At 36.9% G+C, this 20,209-nt stretch overlaps 1 protein-coding gene across 5 annotated transcripts in view; it reads right to left on the reverse strand.

Annotated features, from left to right (window-relative positions):
• Positions 1 to 3,047: 3,047 nt before the first annotated feature.
• Positions 3,048 to 20,209, reverse strand: part of St6gal2 (ST6 beta-galactoside alpha-2,6-sialyltransferase 2) — a 77,512-nt gene continuing 60,350 nt past the window's right edge. For all 5 annotated transcript variants that reach the window (XM_047523484.1, XM_047523485.1, XM_047523483.1 and 2 more), the window contains one exon: positions 3,048 to 3,557. In XM_047523484.1, the coding sequence (XP_047379440.1) occupies positions 3,286 to 3,557 (272 nt within the window). In that variant the 3' untranslated portion in view covers positions 3,048 to 3,285. The remainder of the gene's footprint in view (positions 3,558 to 20,209) is intronic.

The following is a 20,209-nucleotide window of genomic DNA, read 5'->3' on the forward strand; positions in this document are numbered from 1 at the left end:
CCCACCTAATGCACCCAAACAGCACCTAATTAATTCATTAGACACAGGATCTGCCAACAACATAAGGTATAACCTGTTCCGGCAGCATGAACTAGCTCATAAACTCATCTTAAAGCTATCCAGTTTCTTGGATTTCCCAGTTTTGAAAACACTAAGGATTACCTTAGTGTGGTTTTTGCCTACATGTTATGGCTATAATAACAGAAGACTACTGGAGAGTCCAGGATTGATAAAGCGTCTGGCTGAGGTACCAAGCAGATGAGTGATATTTTTTGAGCTCTGTGTCTAGGAAGACCAGGAAAGACACAGTGGTTCAAAGACATGTCAAAACCTCTGACGTGCCCAGGAAAGCACAGCCCTGAAGCTTACATGTGACTTTTAATTGATTATCTCTCAGTCCTGAGCACAAAGTTCTCCATAGAAACAGCCCTGTCAGAATGTAGAGGGGAAGTCGGGGACAAGGCCCAGCGTTGGCATTCCACAGGAACAATCCAGGATCGAGTGACACACCTGTTACACACTATCCTCCTGCCTCACGTGATCAACTGGAGAAAAACATATGCGGAAACCTAGATGTGTCTGAATTGTCATTCCTGGTCAACATTTATTTCTTTACAATAGTGACAACAAGAGATAGAGTGGAACTATCTCGAAATGCAAAGGAATGTGACATCTTAGTCCTGAGCGTGGATAAAGAAAGCTCTGATGACTTCAGCTTGCAGCATGAAGATTTAATCAGCTTTCCTTCCTAAAAGAGGGCAGATTTCTGGAAAGGACAGTGACAGGGGTGGAGTGCCATTTACTGTTAACTACTCCACAGAAAGGCCATGACTCTGTTTATGGGAGTTCATAAATGTGGTATGTAAATTTAATAAATATCTGGCAAAACACTGCCACTTAGGGCCCATTTGGCTAATCCTAAAAGCAGCCTTCACTAATTATCACTGTGTAACATTTTTGAGAATTTAAACAATATGAACTTTTAAATAGAGGAGTGCCCAGCCAACACTATATTAATACGTGTATCACATTTTCTGAATGTTTAACAGACTGATCCCGAGAGTCTTTAGGGACATAATAAATTCAAAAATTTTAATTAAGTTTCCTTTATACTCTCCAGTCTTTCTTGTAACCTTCATGAAAGTACCCTTTTAAAAGTACATATGCTATAACACTGCTATTTAAAAATATTTGAAGTGCTTTCTGGAGTTTTTGAACTCGAATATTTACGTTGACCCCAGTACATTATTCTCTAGCTATAATCTCATGTCACCCAAGATGGGGTGTCCTGGATAACATGGATGCCCATAAGTGAATCCATTGGAGCTCTATAGAAGGATCTTAATAGTTGAGGGCATTTAAAATGGAAAAACCTGGAAGACTTAGAAAATCCAAGGATTCCAGGAGGAAATACTTGCCCCACATCAGAACTTCCTCATTGCATTCCAGAGTTACAGAAGCTGTTACACATGTACACGTGGACAAGACTGAGATCTTCTGGGAAATTAGAAACACGGCTGGACCATGTCTACTGAGACATAAGTTAACATAGGAGAAAACCATCTATCCCTTCTCATAGACTTAGTAACAGGGATCTCAAAATGGACTTTTATTAGATATTGTCATGACTCAAAGTTTTCAATTACTCCCACTTTGATACTGTAATAAGCCACAGGGGAGGTCTGTTATTCAACTTGCTTTCTGCTGAGTAGAATAACCAAATAGAAGCTGTCAGAGTGTGTAAACTGCTCTCGCTCAAGAAAGCAGTCCTGAGAGCATTCTGGAACAAAACAATCCTGAAACAAGAAAAACCTTTTCCACTAAACTCTCCTGACATTCATGAACTTGCAAGGGAAATAGTATTTAATTAAGCTGCTGTCATTGCCAAGAAGTTTTAACTGTGCCACTGAGATATGTTTTGGTTCAATATTGAAATAATAGCATGTGTAATTAAGGTATTCCAATATGCTTCTATTGTACTATCTTCATACCAAAATAATAATAATCATAATCATGTATCAGTGGCAGAAGTTGAGATTTAAAAACTTGAATATAGTTACCACATTGGGGTGAAAATTTCCCCTAACTGCATTTCCATCTGAACATGGATGCATTTTCCTTACTGTTAAAAAGCAATGCTTTCACACAATTTTATTTAATAATATGGCTTTGTCATGCTGTTGACATCAAACATAATGGTGAAAACAAGGATCGGGTTTTTAAATGTATGTCAGTACAAAGAATTAGTGAAAATCTGGAGTACATCACTGTCAAGTTTCCAATAGCTCATATAAACCTGCCAGAAATCAGTATAAAAGATATAGGGTGCATCCCCACAGCTAGGGGTGGTGGCTCCAAAGTCCTACCTAGTTTGGAAGGAACAAACCTGTCCCCTGGCTTCTCCTGCCAGGTTGTACCAATTGTCGCTTGCGTCACTTGCTATCCAAGAGCTGTGGGGTGGAACTGCAGACCTGGAGGCACAAGGCGGAAAAGCCGCAGCTGAGGAATGTCCTGCCCCCGGCCCCTGCACCTTGTGATTCTGTGTGGACTTGCCAGTGATGCTGACTGAAACCAAGCATTGCAAGGGAACAAAAGGCCTCATCTGTGGTGCTCTCAGGGGTTGGGCCTTTTCGTGGACTGCTCAGGATGGATGATTTGTGGTTTTAGAAATTGTCCTGATACACAGAGTGCAGAGCATTCAGTGGACAATGCAAAGAGGAGATGGGGAACACAGAGGTGGGAAACTTGTGCACCTGATGAGACATACAGGGGATTTTTGCTGTCAAGATAAAACATCTGAGTGACCACTCAGGCATTCAACAGAAAATCTAGGATACTTAAGGATGAATACATGTATAAGTGACCCACTAGATACCAGACCTCAATTTGAATGTTTCTAGATAGAAACCAGTTCATTAATTATCAGAAGTATCACCGAAACCTAGAGTTGAAACCAACCCTGATAAAGGGTATAACCGGCATAAGGAAAGGCCAGCATGTTTGGAGGTATCATACCCATGGTTATGCAGGTGTTGTCTTTCTCTATGTTCTTTTTTTTTTTTTTTTTTTGCATCTTTCTTGAGTATTTTTTAAAATTCCATTTCTATATTCAAAGCAGTAATAAATACTCAATGGCTTTAGAAAGAGAAGAATTCTCATGGTCACCACTAAATTACAGTTTAAAGACTCAAGACTACATCGTCTAAAATCTAGTTTCAAGTATTCTTTTGTGACTTCAAGGACAACAGTAGTACCTTATTGCACATTAATTTCCAAGAGTCGCTTTTAAGCCTGGGGGTCGATGGGGCCTGGTGCAGGGCAGGGCAGGGCCTGGAAGCCTGGCAGGACCACCTTGCCCTTGCGATGCAGGTCTGCCTGGGTGCCTGTGTTCAGGCGCTGCACCAGGAGCTTCTCGTACAGCAGCGGGTGATAGGCCCCCAGGGTGCAGGCCGCGTCGTAGTACAGCTCGTGGTAGTGGCAAAGCTCGGTCTGCCGGACGGATGGGATATATTCATACACGTGTACTTCTCGGCACATGGACATCATGATGAGAATTCCTGGTGTGGAAAGAAAATTAGAACTCAGTGGAAAAATAAGGAAAAGGGATCCTTGGGGGGAGTGATGATGACTGATGGGGCTGACATCTGCTCTGCACTTGCTCTCTTTGCACCTGCAAAGCCACAACTTCCATTACATGGAGTGCACACAGCCCATGGTGTGTGTGCTGGGGCAGATGAAGACGGGACACCGAAGTTGGGCCTGGTGGCGCCTGCCTGTAATCCCAGCTACTCAGGAAGCTGAGGCAGGAAGATTGCAAGTTTGGGGTCAACTTGGGTACTTAGTGTGAACCTGTATCAAAATAAAAAATTAAAAAAAAAGCTCGGGGGGAAAGTACTTGTGTACCACGCATGGGACCCTGAGTTCCACAAAACAAACAAAAATTTTAAAAACCTTCCAAGTTACTGATCATTTCTTCTTAGTTTTCTCCCAGGACTACTCGTTTCCTTTCTTCATTCTCAAAAGACCTACTGTCCACCTTCTGTTGGGCCAGCCCCAAGCTACTGAGATTCAAGTAGGGTTAATTGAGAGCAAGGAATTAGTGCCTGCTGGATGCTTGATGTCTGGGCACCAACACAGGGGAATGTACAGAAGTCTCCCTCTTCTGCTTGGCAGTGATTAATCTATGAATATTTTTTTCTCCCTTGTGTGAAATCATCTATGAGGAATTGACAAGGAGGTAAAGAGGAAGCCATCTTCCTGGGGACATTGAAATTCTCCTTGTATTCCTAGTTAAACAAGACATAGTCTGATGTACATGTTCTCTGGTGGTGAAGTTTTCCCAGGTACATGTTGACGGAGCTGGATAGCTTTGGTGCTTTCTGATTGGGACTACATTTTGCCATAGGACTGGTTACTCTCTTTCACCTGGGCATACATATGCTATGCTGGTTGCATCCAAGGAACCACATCTAAGGGAGTGCTCTTCAATCATAGGCACCATTGATTGACACACACACAGCCCTTCAGTGTTTCAGAGTTCTACATCGGTAGACTAAACCAAAAATATTCTAGAAAAAATGCATCTGTACTGAACATGAATAGGACTTTTATCTTACCATTATTCCCTAAACAATACAGTATAACAACTACTTATATGGCACTTACATTGCATTAGGTATCTTAAAATAAACTAGAGATAACTAAAAGCATACAGGAACATGTGCCTAGGTCATATGCAAATTCTATGCCATAGTATGTAGGGATCGGAGCGTCATCAATTGTGGTGTCTAAGGGAGATCCTGGAACCAATCCCCCACAGAGACTTAGGGATGATTGTATTTACTACAGTTTTCCTGGATAGTGTCATGAGGCAGCCTCAAGGACATATTTTGCACAAAGGCATCTTATAAACTAGGAGTAGAACCATACCCAGAAACCAGAAGTATCTGTTACCTGGATGTTTCTATGATCCACTGACATAACTGCATCTATGGGGACTAGAGTTAATTTAATCTCAGTTGTGACTTTTGCATCTCTGGTTCTTAAACTGGATGGCTCCCAAAGACAATGTTATACTTAGAAAAATGCATTAATCATGCAGTTGGCCCTCCTCCTAAAGTAGTAGGACTCAAATTTGAGAATGAAAAATAATGACTTGGGCTGCTCATTAAAATGCAGTTGCTCAAAAAATTGACAAAAAGAAGAGCTGGTTCTTTGAAAAAGTAAACAAAATTGATAAACTCCTAGCCACACTAATGAAGAGAAGGAGAGAGAAAACTCAAATTACTAGAATCTGTGATGAAAAAGGAAAGATCACGACAGACACCAAATACATAACATAATTAGAAGCTACTATAAAAATCTATACTCCAACAAAATAGAAAATATCAAAGACATTGACAAAGTTTTAGAAACATATGATCCTCCCAAACTGAATCAGGAAGACATACAATTTAAACAGATCAACTTCAAGCACTGAAACCGAAGTTCTCAAAAGAAAAGTCCAAGACCAGATGATTCTCAGGCGAATTCTACAAGACCTTTAAACAAGAACTGATACCAATACTCCTCAGAGTATTCCAGGAAATAGAAAAAGAGGGAACCCTTCCAAATTCATTCTATCACTCTTATACCAAAACCAGACAAAGATTCATCAAGGAAATAAAACTTTAGACCAATATCCCCGATGAACATAGATGCAAAAATCCTTAACAAAATTCTGGCACATTGCATACAAAAACATTTAAAAAATAGTGCACCATGATCAAGTAGGGTTTATCCTGGGATGCAAGGTTGGTTCAACATTTAGAAATCAATAAACGTATTCATCACATCAATAGACTTAAAATTAAGAATCATGTGATTATTTTGATAGATGCTGAGAAAGCATTTGAAAAAATACAGCACCCCTTTAGGCTCAAAACACTAGAAAAAATAGTGATAGTAGAAACATACTTCAACATTGTAAAGGCTATCTATGCTAAGCCCACGGCCAACATCATTCCGCATGGAGAAAAACTGAAAGAATTCCCTCTAAAAACTGGAACAAGGCAGGGGTACCCTCTTTCACCACTTCCGTTCAACAATGTCCTTGAAACACTAGCCAGAGAAATTAGACAGACCAAGAAATTAAAGGGATACAAATAGGAAAAGCAGAATTAAAGCTATCATTATTTGCTGATGACATGATTCTTTATCTAGGCAATCCAAAGAGCTCCACCAGTAAACTTCTAGAATTAATAAATGAATTCATCAAAATAGCAGGATATAAAATCAATATGCATAAATCTAATGTTTCTATAATCAATCTAACAAAAGAGATGAAAGACCTCTACAGTGAAAACTACAGAACAATAAAGAAAAAAATTAAAGAAGACCTTAGAAGATGGAGAGATGTCCCATGCTCTTGGATAGGCAGAATTAATATTGGCAAAATGGTCATATTACCAAAAGTGTTATACAGATTCAATGCAATTCCAATTAAAATCCCAATGTCTTTCCTCATGGTAATAGAGACAGCAATTATGAAATTCATTTGGAAAAATAACACACTCAAAATAGTCAAAGCAATCCTTAGCAAGAAGAGTGAAGCAGGAGGCATAACAATATCAAACCTTAAACTACACTACAAAGCTAGAGTAGCAAAGACAGCATGGTGTTGGCACCAAAATAAACAGGAAGATCAGTGGTACAGAATAGAAGTCACAGAGACAAACTCACATAAATACAGTTACCTCATACTAGACAAAGAAGCAAAAACGTACAATGGAAAAAAGATAGCCTCTTCAACAAGTGTTGCTGGGAAAACAGGAAATTCATATGTAGTAAAATGAAATTAAGCCTCTATTTCTCACTCTGCACAAAACTCAACTCAAATGGATAAAGGACCTAGGAATTAGACCAGAGATCCTGCACCAAAAGAAGAAAAAGTAGGCTTGAATCTTCATCATGCTGACGTAAGACCAGAGTTTCTTTCTTTCCTTTTTTTTTAATTTTTATTTTTATAGACTGCATTTTGATTCATTGTACCCAAATGGGGTACAACTTTTCATTTGTGTGGTTGTATACAATGTAGATTCACACCATTCATGTAATCAAATGTATACATAGAGTAATACTGTCTTAGTCTACTATCTTTCCTTCCCCCATACCCTCCCACCCCATTTTCCTCTACACCACCCAAAGTTCCTCCATTCTTCTCTTGCCGCAGCCCCTCCACCCCATAATGTATCATCATGCACTTATCAGGGAAAACATTTGGCCTTTGGTTTTGGGGACTTGGCTTATTTCACTTAGCATGATATTCTCCACCTCCATCCATTTACCAGCAAATGCCATGATTTTATTCTTCTTTATGGCTGAGTAATATTCCAAAGAGTATATATACCACAGTTTATTTATCCATTCATCTGTTGAAGGGCATCTAAGTTGGTTCCATAATCTAGCTTTTGTGAATTGAGCAGCTATGTACATTGATGTGGTTACTTTACTGTAGTAAGCTGATTTTAAGTCCTTTGGGTATAAAACGAGGAGTGGGATAGCTGGATCAAATGGTGGGTCCATTCCAAGATTTCTGAGGAATCTCCATGCTGCTTTCCAGCGTGAGGACCATACTTTCTTTCTTTTTTTATTTTTATTTTTTTGTGGTGCTGGGGATTTGAACCCAGGGCCTTGTGCTTATGAGGCAAGCACTCTACCAACTGAGCTATATCCCCATCCCCATACTTTCTTAACAAGACTCCCAAAGCAAAATAAATCAAAGCAAGACTCAATAAATGGGATGGATTCAAACTAAAAAGCTTTCTCAGCAAAAAAAATAATCAGTAACATGAAAAGAGAGCCTACAGAGTGGAAGAAAATCTTTTCCACACACACTTCAGATGGAGCACTAATCTCCAAAATTTATAAAGAACTTAAAAAACTTTACATCAAAAATACAAAGAGCCCAATCAATAAATGGGCAGACACTTCATAGGAGAAGATATATAGGTGATCAACAAATGTATGAAAAAGTGCTCATCATCTCTAGTAATTAGAGAAATGCAAATTAAAACCACCCTTAGATTTCATCTTACTCCAATGAGAATGGTTATTATCAAGAACATAAGCAATAATAAGTGTTGGCATGGATGTGGGGAAAAAGGTACACTCATACATTGCTGGTGGAGTTGCAGATGGGTGCAGCCACTCTGGAAAGCAGTGTGGAGATTCCTCAGAAAGCTTGGAATGACCCACCTTTTGACCCAGTTATCCCACTCCTTGGTTTATATCCAAAGGACTTAATATCAGCATACTACAATAATGCAGCCACATCAATATTTATAGGAACTCAATTCACAATAGCTAGATTGTGGAATCAATCTAGATACCCTTCAACAGATGAATGGATAAAGAAACTGTGTTATATATACACAATGGAATATTATTCAGTCATAACGAAGAATAATATTATAGCATTTGCAGATAAATGGATGGAACTGGAGAATATCATGCTAAGTGAAATAGGCGAAAACCAAAATATCAAAAGTTAAACGTTTTCCCTGGTAAGTGCACGATGATACATAATGGGGGTAGGGGGTTGGGGTGAGAGAAGAATGGAGGAACTTTAGATTACATAGAGGGAAATGGGGGGTTGGGGAGATGAAAGATGGTGGAATAAGGCAGACATCATTACCCTGTGTACATGTATGATTGCACTAATGGTGTGAATCTACATTGTGCACAACCATCAAAATGAAAAGTTGTACCCCATTTGTGTACAATGAATCAAAATGCAATCTGTAAAATAAAAAAAAATAAATTATAGAAAATAATAAAATGCAGTTGCTGGGATTCATCCTTATCCCCCAAAAGGTGGGTTCCATTGCTTGTATTGGGATATAGGAATCTGAATTTTAAACATTCCTAAATTATCTGTAGTGAGGGACCATTCAGAAAAAAAGTTTAATGCATCACAGACAAATATTTTATAAATTACAATAAAGATGAATTTCTAGAAAAAAATGATCACCTATTTGGATGCCATGGCTATGTTGAGATGCTATTAAGTTTCTAAAGACTTTCAATTTCTACATTAATATAGTTGTAGTCCAATAACACACCTTCCAGGGCCAAAGCTGGTCTTCCAACCAGGCTTTGGGAGCATGCTGGACCAACAAATATGATCTTTGAAAAATGGGATCTCTGAGTTGTCACAGGTAGCCAGACATCCTGCACACTGACAGCTAATTTAGAAGTGAACTGCTACCAAAATCCAAGTAAGAAGAACCTTTGGCAGTTTCCCTAGATGCCCTTGCTTTTGTCTTGGTCTCAAAGAGTTACTGGATACTTGAATTTTATTCTGAAAAGTTTTCTAGAGAAAATTATTATTTGTGTTGCTATCTAATTTCAATCACATATTTGCTAAGACTGGGATAAAAGTTATGCTTTCAATATAATAGGGACACAGAGGATTTTCTTATATAAAAACTCTATACCTTAAAACAACTTCAAGAGCTTCAGAAATGGAGAAACTTTTCAGTTTTTTCACAACCAGTCCAAACTGAAAGTCAGCAAAGGTTAAGAAAGTTCATAATTCCTCCTGATTTTTGCCTATCTGAGGGTGATTTTGCAACAGTGCTTTCCCATTTCATTTTGAATTTCCATATGAACTTGTGGCTTTCTGCCACTCTGAACCTCAGCTGAGAGTATCTTAAAATGTCATTAGTAGTAGAATCTTCCCAAAGCCAACAGTAGTATGGATACTGGAATTGGTATGAAGGCACTTCAAAGGGAAGTTTAAAAACTAGTTTACAACTCACTGGATACAGGTGAAAGGCAGACAAGGAGAATTATGGTACCAGAATGGAAGAGTACTCTTTAACATTTTAAACCAAATGTTAATTCATTTGGCATATGCATACTTTGCTTTTTATTTTTCTTAAAGATGTTATTGATACATAAATTTGCATTTAGATTCAGACTCTGTCATTTAATAAATACTGAAAATAATTATTAGATGTAGTTAAATCTATATACCAGTTTTCCTAAGAGCTGTTAATCATATAGAGCAACACATAAAAACCTGAAGAATACATTTCTTGGTACTTTGCAGCAGGAACGTACTAGATGTCAATGTCTGGAGGAAAGTAATATTGCTTACGTGGTTCAGAGGATGTGTGCTAAGGGACGGGGGGAGGGGGAGGGGATGCTGCGGGCAGGCAGGACTGGATAGGGGAAGAATGGAACCTTCATGGGCTGGCGGAGTCTTCTTCTACTAGCTTCAGCATTTATCAAGGTAGGCCCAGTGCAAATCACTGGGAATTTAGAGAAACTTTCCTTCAAAATATTAAACTAAAGAACTCATTTTTAAATTAGAGACAGGGCAAGCCATAACCAGTCTTAGGATGCTCTGGAGAAAGTATTCTATGTGTCATGCTGAGGAAAACGTCTGATTACTACCATCAGATTTCTTGGGAATTGCTGTGATGCTGAGCCTCAACATCCACAAATGACATAAATACCAATAGCACATGGCTCCCAAGTGGTCTCTAAATTACCACTGAGAAGGTACTGTGTGGGGAGTCCTGAATACACCCCTAGGTTTGATGATCTGTCAGGAAGACCCACAGCATTCAGCACACAGCTATACTTGTGACTACGTTTTATCAAGACAAAGAATACCACACAAAGTCAGCAAAGGACACAGCAGGAAGCCAAGGGGAAACAAGGTGCAAGGTTCCAGAGCTCTCTTCCCAGGGAAATCACAGGGGATGGCCTCACTTCTTCCAACAGTGAGCTGTGACATCTACTTGTCTCCCTTGAATTCATCTGTCCAAATTCTAATCCTCTGTGTGAATTAGGAGGTGAGGCCTCTGGGAGTGACTAGGTCATGAAGGTGGGGCCCTTCTGAATGGAATTACTGTCCTTATAAGAAGAGACGTCAGAGAGGATCTCTTCCTACGATGCCATGAGAGGACCTAGCAAGAAGGCAGCCCAGTCTACCAAACAAGAAGAGAGTCCACACCTGCAACCAGACTGGTGGGTACCTTGATTTTGGACTTGCTGGTCTCCAGAACCGTGAGAGAGAAATTTCTATTGTTTATGTCACACAGTCTATTTTATTTCTATTACAGCACTCCCAAAGGACCCAAAAAACAACCCATGAAATATAGTCAACTAGGGAAGCTTGTCAGAGATTTGGTATACAGAGATTTTATTGGGAGCTTGTCATACAAGCAATCTGGCATATAACAAAATTTCAGTCTCTTAGAAGGAAAACAAGTATCCAGCATAACCCATTTTGCCTGCATAAACAGTATAGGTATGGAGAACTACTCTTATTAGGGGTGGGAACCTTTCCAATAGTTCCTAGATGCCAACCAAGGGCTAACCTTATAAGCAGGCCTTCCTAAGGATAAGCAGCTAAGTCTGCCAGGTTAAATTTTTTTCTACACTGATATCATATATGATTAAATTCAAAATATCACATTACTCCATAATCATTTCCCCATGCCAGACTGACATGGGGAATTCACATCTGGTTATGCTAAAAATGTTATTGACTTCTTTTTTTCATTTCCTCTTTAATATCTACTCAGGATTACCTAAAATGCAAGAAGAATACAAATCACCACATACCATGCAATTCAGTAAAAAGTAACTTTAAAAAGTCACTTAAGAAATTTTATGTTAAATAAGTTTGTTTACTGAGTACCAAAAATTGACTGCTTTTATCACTAACAAAAGTTTTACTGCTTCCAACATGGAACTGGACTTTTTGAAAGGCAAATGAATAAACACTTTTTAATGTAGTTTTTTAAAGCCAGTTAAATGGGAATGCAGTCATCTATTTAAGATCTTTAAACAGAATTAAACTAATATTAAGTTTTTATGTGGCTGATTTTTACAGATGAGTCCATATGATGGACTCATTTGAAGAAAAAAAAAATTAGTATTTTCCAGGCAATCATGACTCAAGAGGCATTTATTTGCCAAACTGTATGTTTTTAACTATTGTATCATACAACATAATTATCAAACCAATTAAATGCATTTAAACTGTTCTTAATAAAATGTCATATTATATGATTCAGCACAATAAGCAGATGGCCATTCATTTATTTGCTCTAAAACTTGGATTAAAAAGCACTCTTGACCCCATGTTCAGATTATCACAAATTCTGAATGAATGAGGTCCTCTACAAATCCCTATTTGCAAATAGAGACATATTTCATGTTATCAGAGTCTAGCATGATCATTTAATATTGAGCTTAATTGTAATTACAGAAAAACTATGTTGCTTTTTACTTGGCTGCAGTTTTAAAATAACATCCCAAATTATTAAGAATAATGGAATTCTTCTCCTTGATTAAAATATTCTTTCATCAAATAGCAAAGCGAGCTATGTATGTAAAATAGAACCTATTTCAAATAACAGGAGATAATATCATCTTATATCAATTCTAATGAACAATTGCACAAACTTCATATGTGAAGTAACTGGGCACGTTTGAGAAAGACTGGAAGGACACTGCAAAACAGATTTCTGAGTGAGTGGTAAAGGTGAGAGGCCAAGAATATTAAACGTGCCAGGTGGCTGGAAATCTAGCTGCTGTTTTGTGATTTCTCCACAGATTTGACCATAAATGAGAAACTGTGAGAGCCACACTTAATATTCCTTCAAGAAAATAAGTGACTTTTTAAGTGAAGTTTCTAGAAAATATCTATAATTAAAAGACAGTTTGGAAATTTGAACTTGATGCAGTAAAGTAAGAATTTAAGAAGCATCCAGCATATTAAAGAAAATAAAAATGCAAGAATAATACTTGAAGGCCAGTTTTTAGCTCATTTATATTGTATTATTTTATTCATTATTTACAGGAAAATGCGTTCTTATTCCTAATCAAACAAGTTTGTGGCACATTTTACACAATCACGCACAGAAAAAGGATGTTAAGTGGCTCATTATTTTGTGTTAATGCTCTGAGTTTGGATGATAGATTGGAAAATTAGATCCCAAAATGCAATATAAAATGGAAAAGAAAGGAAGTTATGACCTGTTGTTAAGCATATTATTCTTGTATATATATTAAACAGTCTGAAATTATAGTGTTTGCTTCTGTGAATTTCGGAAATATGACTTACAATATAATCAGTAGAGGCTGCCTTTGAAAAAGAGAGTGAGGGTGTTCATGTTTTCTATAATAAAAAATTGGCAACTGTACATTCTAAACAAGCTCCCTGTCATGTGTTTGTTGGATGAGAGGCCTGGCTACCAGGCCTGTCTGCCTCATGGTGCTCAGGCTGTGAGCCACGAGTAGGAAGGCTGGGCCCTCCTGGTTTGCCTGGATACTTTCTGCATGTAGGTGGCAAATGTTAGCCAGGTTTTTTACCCCAAGGTGAGCTCACTCATCATCTAAATTCAAAATATCACATTACTTCTTTTTTTTGCCATGAGATTCCAGGTAAGTCATTCCTTACTCAGTCAGGCTGAAGCAGAATCAAAATGACTTCACTGCTCCAAACAACATGGTAAAAATCTCTAGTATGCAACTAGGGACGAAATAGAGAAATGCTCCTCATATGTGAACAACTAGCTGCTAACTGGCTGAGGATGAGGAACTTATCAAATGGAAAAGTTTGCTATTGCTTCAAAGAAACTAGTTCTCACAGATCATTTAAAGTGCCTTGCTACATCCTTTTAATTTAAAAAAAATATTTGTGCAGTTCAATAGGTGTATGAATGCCTTTATTGTTTCCTTACAAAAGGGAATAGTATATGGAATACATCTCCAATGCATCTTCTAGTTACCTCTTTCTGTGACTTGTGAGGACAGATATGGACTGTGATTAGAAATTCATCTAGTCAATCATTGGAAAAGTGGTAAGTCAGCACTTATCCACAATCATCAAAATGCCATACCCTTTGCTCCAATATTAGAACTTCTGAGAATTTATTTTAACGTTTTCTTTCCAACTTGAAGGAAAAAAAAAAGTTTAGATGTCATATATACAATAAATTTAAAGTATGTGTTAGTAGATGAATAAAGTAATGACTCATCAATATAATTGTTTGATAATATCAGACACTTTAAAACAACTAAAATATTCAACAACTAGAGAGAGGCATAAATTATTATACACCTATTTGACATGATTATATGTCCTCTGTAATAACAAAGAAGACCAAAGTCCATATTCACCTTGAGTATTAGTCTTTAGTGAATATTCTATTTGGAAATGCAGTCTTATTTGTCCCAGTATAAAGTTTTAGATAAGACACATTACAACCATAGTAAACAGTAAATATTAGTTATGGTGATCAGTCACATAAAAACTCAAGATTAAAAGGACTCTTAGTATGTTTGATTTACACGTAAATTAACTGGGGTTTAGGGATGGTAAGTAGCTTGTTCAAGCTCAAACTGCTATTTGGGTCAACATTTGATTCTTCTTTTTTTATATATAGTAAAAAAAATCCCAGCAAAAGTAATTTTAAAGGTATATTGAAAGTAATATATCAAAATATTATTTCAATATTTAATCAAAATAAAATTATTAATGAGACATTTTACATTATTTTAGTACAAAGTATTTAAATTCCAATTTATATTTTGCATTTACAGTACACATCAATTTGGACACTGGGTTTTCTTTCTTTCTTCCTTTTATTTACTTATTTATTTTTGGTACAAGAGATTGAATCCAGGGACATCGTCTCCCCGGGACCCCTTTTTATATTTTATTTATTTATTTTTTTTGCAGTGCTGGGGATTAAATCCAGGGCCTTGTGCATGCAAGGCAAGCACTCCACCAACTGAACTATATCCCCAGCCCTATATTTTATTTTTATTTTGAGACAGGGACTCACTGAATTGCTTAGGGCCTTGATGAATCGCTGAGTCTGGCTTTGAATTTACAATTCTCCTGCCTCAGCCTCCTGAACCTCTGGGATTACATGTGTGTGCTACTGTCCTGGTTGGACACTAGGTTTTCATTACAGATATTTATCTGTATGTAAGTTTCATAAAATTTATTGTAAAAAAATGTAATTTCACTTACCAAAACATTTGATTCTTTGGAGTTCACAGTTTTAACCACAGGGCACATATCAAGTGATAGACTGAGGAGGGGGCCATCCTATACACGGGACCAGTCACATGGAAGGTAAGAATTCAAGAGAAAGATCTCCGCCTCTCACTCCTGCCTCACTCATTTGCCCAGCAAACATTTACTGTGTGCTTGTTCTGTGGTGCCGCTTGCTGAGACAGGGTGCGGTCATCACACCAATGTCAACACCTCAACCTGGCCAAGACTTGGAAGAGTGTATGATAAAAGGAAACCAAGGTGGAAGTGCCAGGAAGTGTTTATGGGTTACTGGTACTTAAAAAATGTGTAAACATGTAGCTAACAAACTTATTTCTTGCTTTTTATGAAGATTACAAAGTCCGAGGAGATTTCCTCAAAAAAGTTGCAAAGAAGAGCTATTGAAGCAAGACATTCATTCTCTTGCCTAAGGTTTGGTAAGGCCTTGGACCAACATCTTGGTGTGGAATAAAAAAAAAATATGTAGACCTCCCTAAACTTACATGTTAATATAATGGGATTTCATATTTCACTCACCTTATTACTGAAGGTCAAAATGTATTTGCAAAGTTATTTAAAAGTGTCTTGAAAAATAATGATCAGCGATTAATGTGCAGCATTTTGAGTTAGGTTTCTATGTTTAAGTTCAAGGAATATTCCTTTCTTTAACAGTAACTTTTCAAAATATTTTGTAGATTTGCTTAGCAATAGGGTCCCAATGTTTAAGAGTAGAAAACATTATTTTAAAATATTCTTTTAGAAATTTGAGAGGACTAACTTAAATGTTAATTATAGATATTAAAACTTTAATAATTATCTTATTAATATTAAAGTGAATGTATGAAAGGAGAATTCATTTAAAATAAATATAGATTTGTATTATGCCAATGCTTAATGGTTCACACACATTCTCTAATTCAGTTATTATTTTTAAAGTATACTAAATTATAAACTTTGATAAATTCCCTATGTATGTGAATTACAAACTTCTGAAATGAGATGTTTTCCCAACAATAAATTTTGATGAAAAGGTATTTAGAATTTTCTTCCTTCACATGATTAATGTGTTCTTCAAATCCTTCAACTTTTATTGTTTCTCTTGAAGCAGAAAAGGAAGCAAATAATAATTTGCAGATAACATAAGAATTTATTTAGTTGCAAACTAAGTATTTCTGTTCAAATTTGATTTCACCAGGAAATCTGATTTTATTCCTCATTGGGAATGATAATTTACATGTCCTGCCCTAGAGAGGAAAAGACTTAATACTGTCCTGGGGTACTGAGATCGATTCTGATGCCAAAACATCCCCGGTCCCACTAATGAACAAATACTCAGGCCAGCCCCGCAAGGAGGAGAGGAGAGTCCCTCCCCTTGGCTGCCTGCCTGCCCCAGGAGGAGGAGGGGAGGCTCCCCAAGCTGTGGTCCCCATGGCTTCCCAGGTAGGGTTCCATCTTGGGACATTACAGCCAATGCCATAGCTCCCACCCTAGGACAACAGACAGGTTGTTGAGGCAACAACCCATCGCAGCAAAGTACACCACAGTGTTGCATATCTGAACAGGCTCGCCCAGCCTGCTCTTGCAGCCCCATCTCTGAAAGTGGTCAGCTCCACCCTAGGTTACTTCTGTGTCCATCCTGGGTTACCTCTGCCTCTGCCACCACCATCTTTAGTTGAGGCATCTTCCATCGTAAGACACTGGCTGGAGACTAGAAGCCCAATATCAAGGTACCTACAGGTTAGCAACCATGGCTGCCATCAGCTAGGAATCTGGCCACTTCCATCTAGTGACAATAGCCAGGACCTGGAAGACCACTTCTAAGATCCCTACAGACTTGGTTCCTTTCTCTCTTCTCTCCTGCTAACAGTCAACTTCTACTGATTCCTCGTTCACTCTTCCTATGATCTAATACCTCTATATTCTCAACTCCTACCCCATAAACATCACACCCTACACCTCTGTTCTCTTTATGTCCACCATTAGAAACTAGAAACTTTTGCAAACATACTGTTTATATTGCAGAGAATAATTGAACACACTGATTCTGTTTATTGCAACAAAATGATAAATATCTTAATAGGGTCTGATTTAAAGCTGCATATTGTTTGCATTGGGTGCTGTTGATATTTATCTCCCCCTTAAAGGAGAGGTATTGGAAACCTGCAGGGACATTATAAATCTATAGGGTAGAAATCTTAATACCTCAGATCCACACTGCTAGAGGGGAAGAAACATGAACTACATGAGAAAACAGGGAAGAAAGCTCACCAAACAAACCCAGATGCCATAATAAAAGAATTCATTGACAGCACAGTAGAAGAAATGTCAGAGAGAGAATTCAGAATGTACATAATTAAAATGATCTGTGAAGTGAAGGATTATATAAGACAGTGAATTCAAGCAGCAAAAGATCACTTCAATAAAGAGATAGAGATTAAAAAAAAAACCCAGAAATCCTTGAAATGAAGAAAACAATCAAGAAAATTAAAAACAATAGAAAGCATTACCAACAGACTAGAATACTTAGAAGACAGAACCTCAGATAATAAAGACAAAATATATAATCTAGAAAATAAAGTTGACTGGGAATTCAAATCATATCTCAATAATAACCCTGAATGTTAATGGCCTAAATTCATTAATTAAAAGTCATAGACTGGAAGATTGAATTAAAAACAAAGACCCAACAATATAATGCCTTCAAGAAACTCATCTCATTGGAAAAGACATCCACAGACAGAAAGTGAAAGGATGGGAAAAAACCATCACTCACATGAACTGCATTAAAAAAAGCAGGAGTTTCCATCCTCATATCAGATAAAGTGGACTTCAAACCAAAGTTAGTCAGAAGGAATAAAGAAGGACATTTCATACTGCTTAAGGGAATCATATATCAACAAGACATGACAATCATAAATATTTATGCACCAAACGTTGGTATCTCTGTACATCAAACAAACCCTTCTTGATTTCAGGAATCAAATAGACCACAACACAATAACACTGGGTGACTTTAACACACCTGCCTCACCATTGGATAGATCTTCCAAACAAAAACTGAACAAAGAAACTACATAACTCAATAATATAGTCAATAACTTACACTTAATAGACATATATAGAATATTCTATCGATGAGTGAATACACTTTTTTCTCAGCAGCATATGGATCCTTCTCTGAAATATACCACGTTAGGCTACAAAGCAACTCTTAGCAAATACAAAAAAATAGAAATACTACCCTGCATTCTATCAGCTCATAATGGAATGAAAATAGAAATCAATGATAAAATAAAAAATAGAAGTTACACCAACACCTGGAGACTAAATAATATGCTAATGAATGACACACAGATAACAGAAGACATCAGGGAGGAGATTAAAAATTTCTTAGAGTTAAAAGAGAATACTGATACAACATATCCAAATCTCTGGGACATTATGATGGTAGTACTAAGAGGAAAGTTCATTACATTGGGCTCATTCATTAAAAGAATGAAAAGTCAACAAATATATGACCTAAACATTACATCTCCAAGCCCTAGAAAAGAAGAACAAATCAACACCAGTAGTAGTAGAAGATAGCAAATAATTAAAATCAGAGCTGAAATTAACGAAACTGAAGCAAAAGAAACAATTGAAAAAATTGACAAAACAATAAGCAGGTTCTTTAAAAAGATAAATAAAATTGATAAATCCCTAGCCACACTAATGAAGAGAAGGAGAGAGAAAACTCAAATTACTAAAATTTGTGATGAAAAAGGAAATATCACGATGGACACTATAGAAATAAAGAAGATAATTAGAAACTATTTTGAAAATTTGTACTCCAACAAAATAGAAAATCTCGAAGACATGGAAAAATTTCTAGAGACTTATAAACTACCCAAGTTGAATCAGGAGGACATACACAACTTAAACAGATCAATTTCAAGCAATGAAATACAAGAAGCCATCAAAAGCCTACCAATCAAGAAAACCCAGGACCAGATGAACTCTTAGCTGAGTTCTACAGGACCTTCAAAGAAGAATACAAATACTCCTCAAAGTATTCCATGAAATAGAAAAGAAGGGAACCCTCCCAAACTCATTCTACAAAGCTAGTATCACTCTGATACCAAAATCAAGCAAGGACACATCATGGAGAGAAAACTTTGCACCAATATCCCTGATGAACATAGATGCAAAAATTCTTAATAAAATTCTGGCAAATCACATACAAAAACTTATTAAAAATATTGCACCGTTATCAATTGGGGTTTATCCCAGGGATGCAAGGATGGTTCAACATACAGGAATCAATAAACATAATACATCACACCAGCAGACTTAAAGATAAGAATTATATGATCATCTCAATAGTTGCAGAAAAGGCATTCAACAAAATACAGCATCCCTTCCTGTTCAAAATATAAGAAAAAAAGGGGATAGTAGGAACATACCTCAACACTGTAAAGGCTATCTACGCTAAGCCCATGACCAACATCATTCTACATGGAGAAAAACTGAAAGAATTCCCTCTAAAAACTGGAACAAGACAGGGGTGCCCTCTTTCACGATTTCTACTTAACATAGTTCTTGAAACACTAGCCAGAGCAATTAGAGAAACCAAAGAAATAAAGGGATACAAATAGGAAAAGAAGAACTCAAATTATCACTATTTGCTGATGACATGATTCTATATGTAGAGGATCGAAAAAAATTCCACAAGAAAACTTCTAGAACTAATAAATGAATTCATCAAAGTAGCAGGATATAAAATCAATATACATAAATCTAATCAGTTTCTATATACCAGTGATGAATCCTCTGAAAGAGAAATTAGGAAAACTACCCTATTCACAGTAGTCTCAAAAAAAAAAAACAAACAAAAAAAAAAACTTGGGAATCAATCTAACAAAAGAGATGAAAGACCTCTACAATGAAAATTACAGAACACTAAAGAAAGAAATTAAAGAAGACCTTAGAAGATGGAAAGATGTCCCATGCTCTTGAATAGGCAGAATTAATATTGGCAAAATGGTCATATTACCAAAAGTGCTATACAGATTCAATGCAATTCCAATTATAATCCAATGTCTTTCCTCATGGTAATAGAGACAGCAATTATGAAATTCATTTGGAAAAATAACACACTCAAAA

This window comes from Sciurus carolinensis, chromosome 13, assembly GCF_902686445.1.
Source record: "Sciurus carolinensis chromosome 13, mSciCar1.2, whole genome shotgun sequence".
NCBI lineage: Eukaryota > Metazoa > Chordata > Mammalia > Rodentia > Sciuridae > Sciurus > Sciurus carolinensis.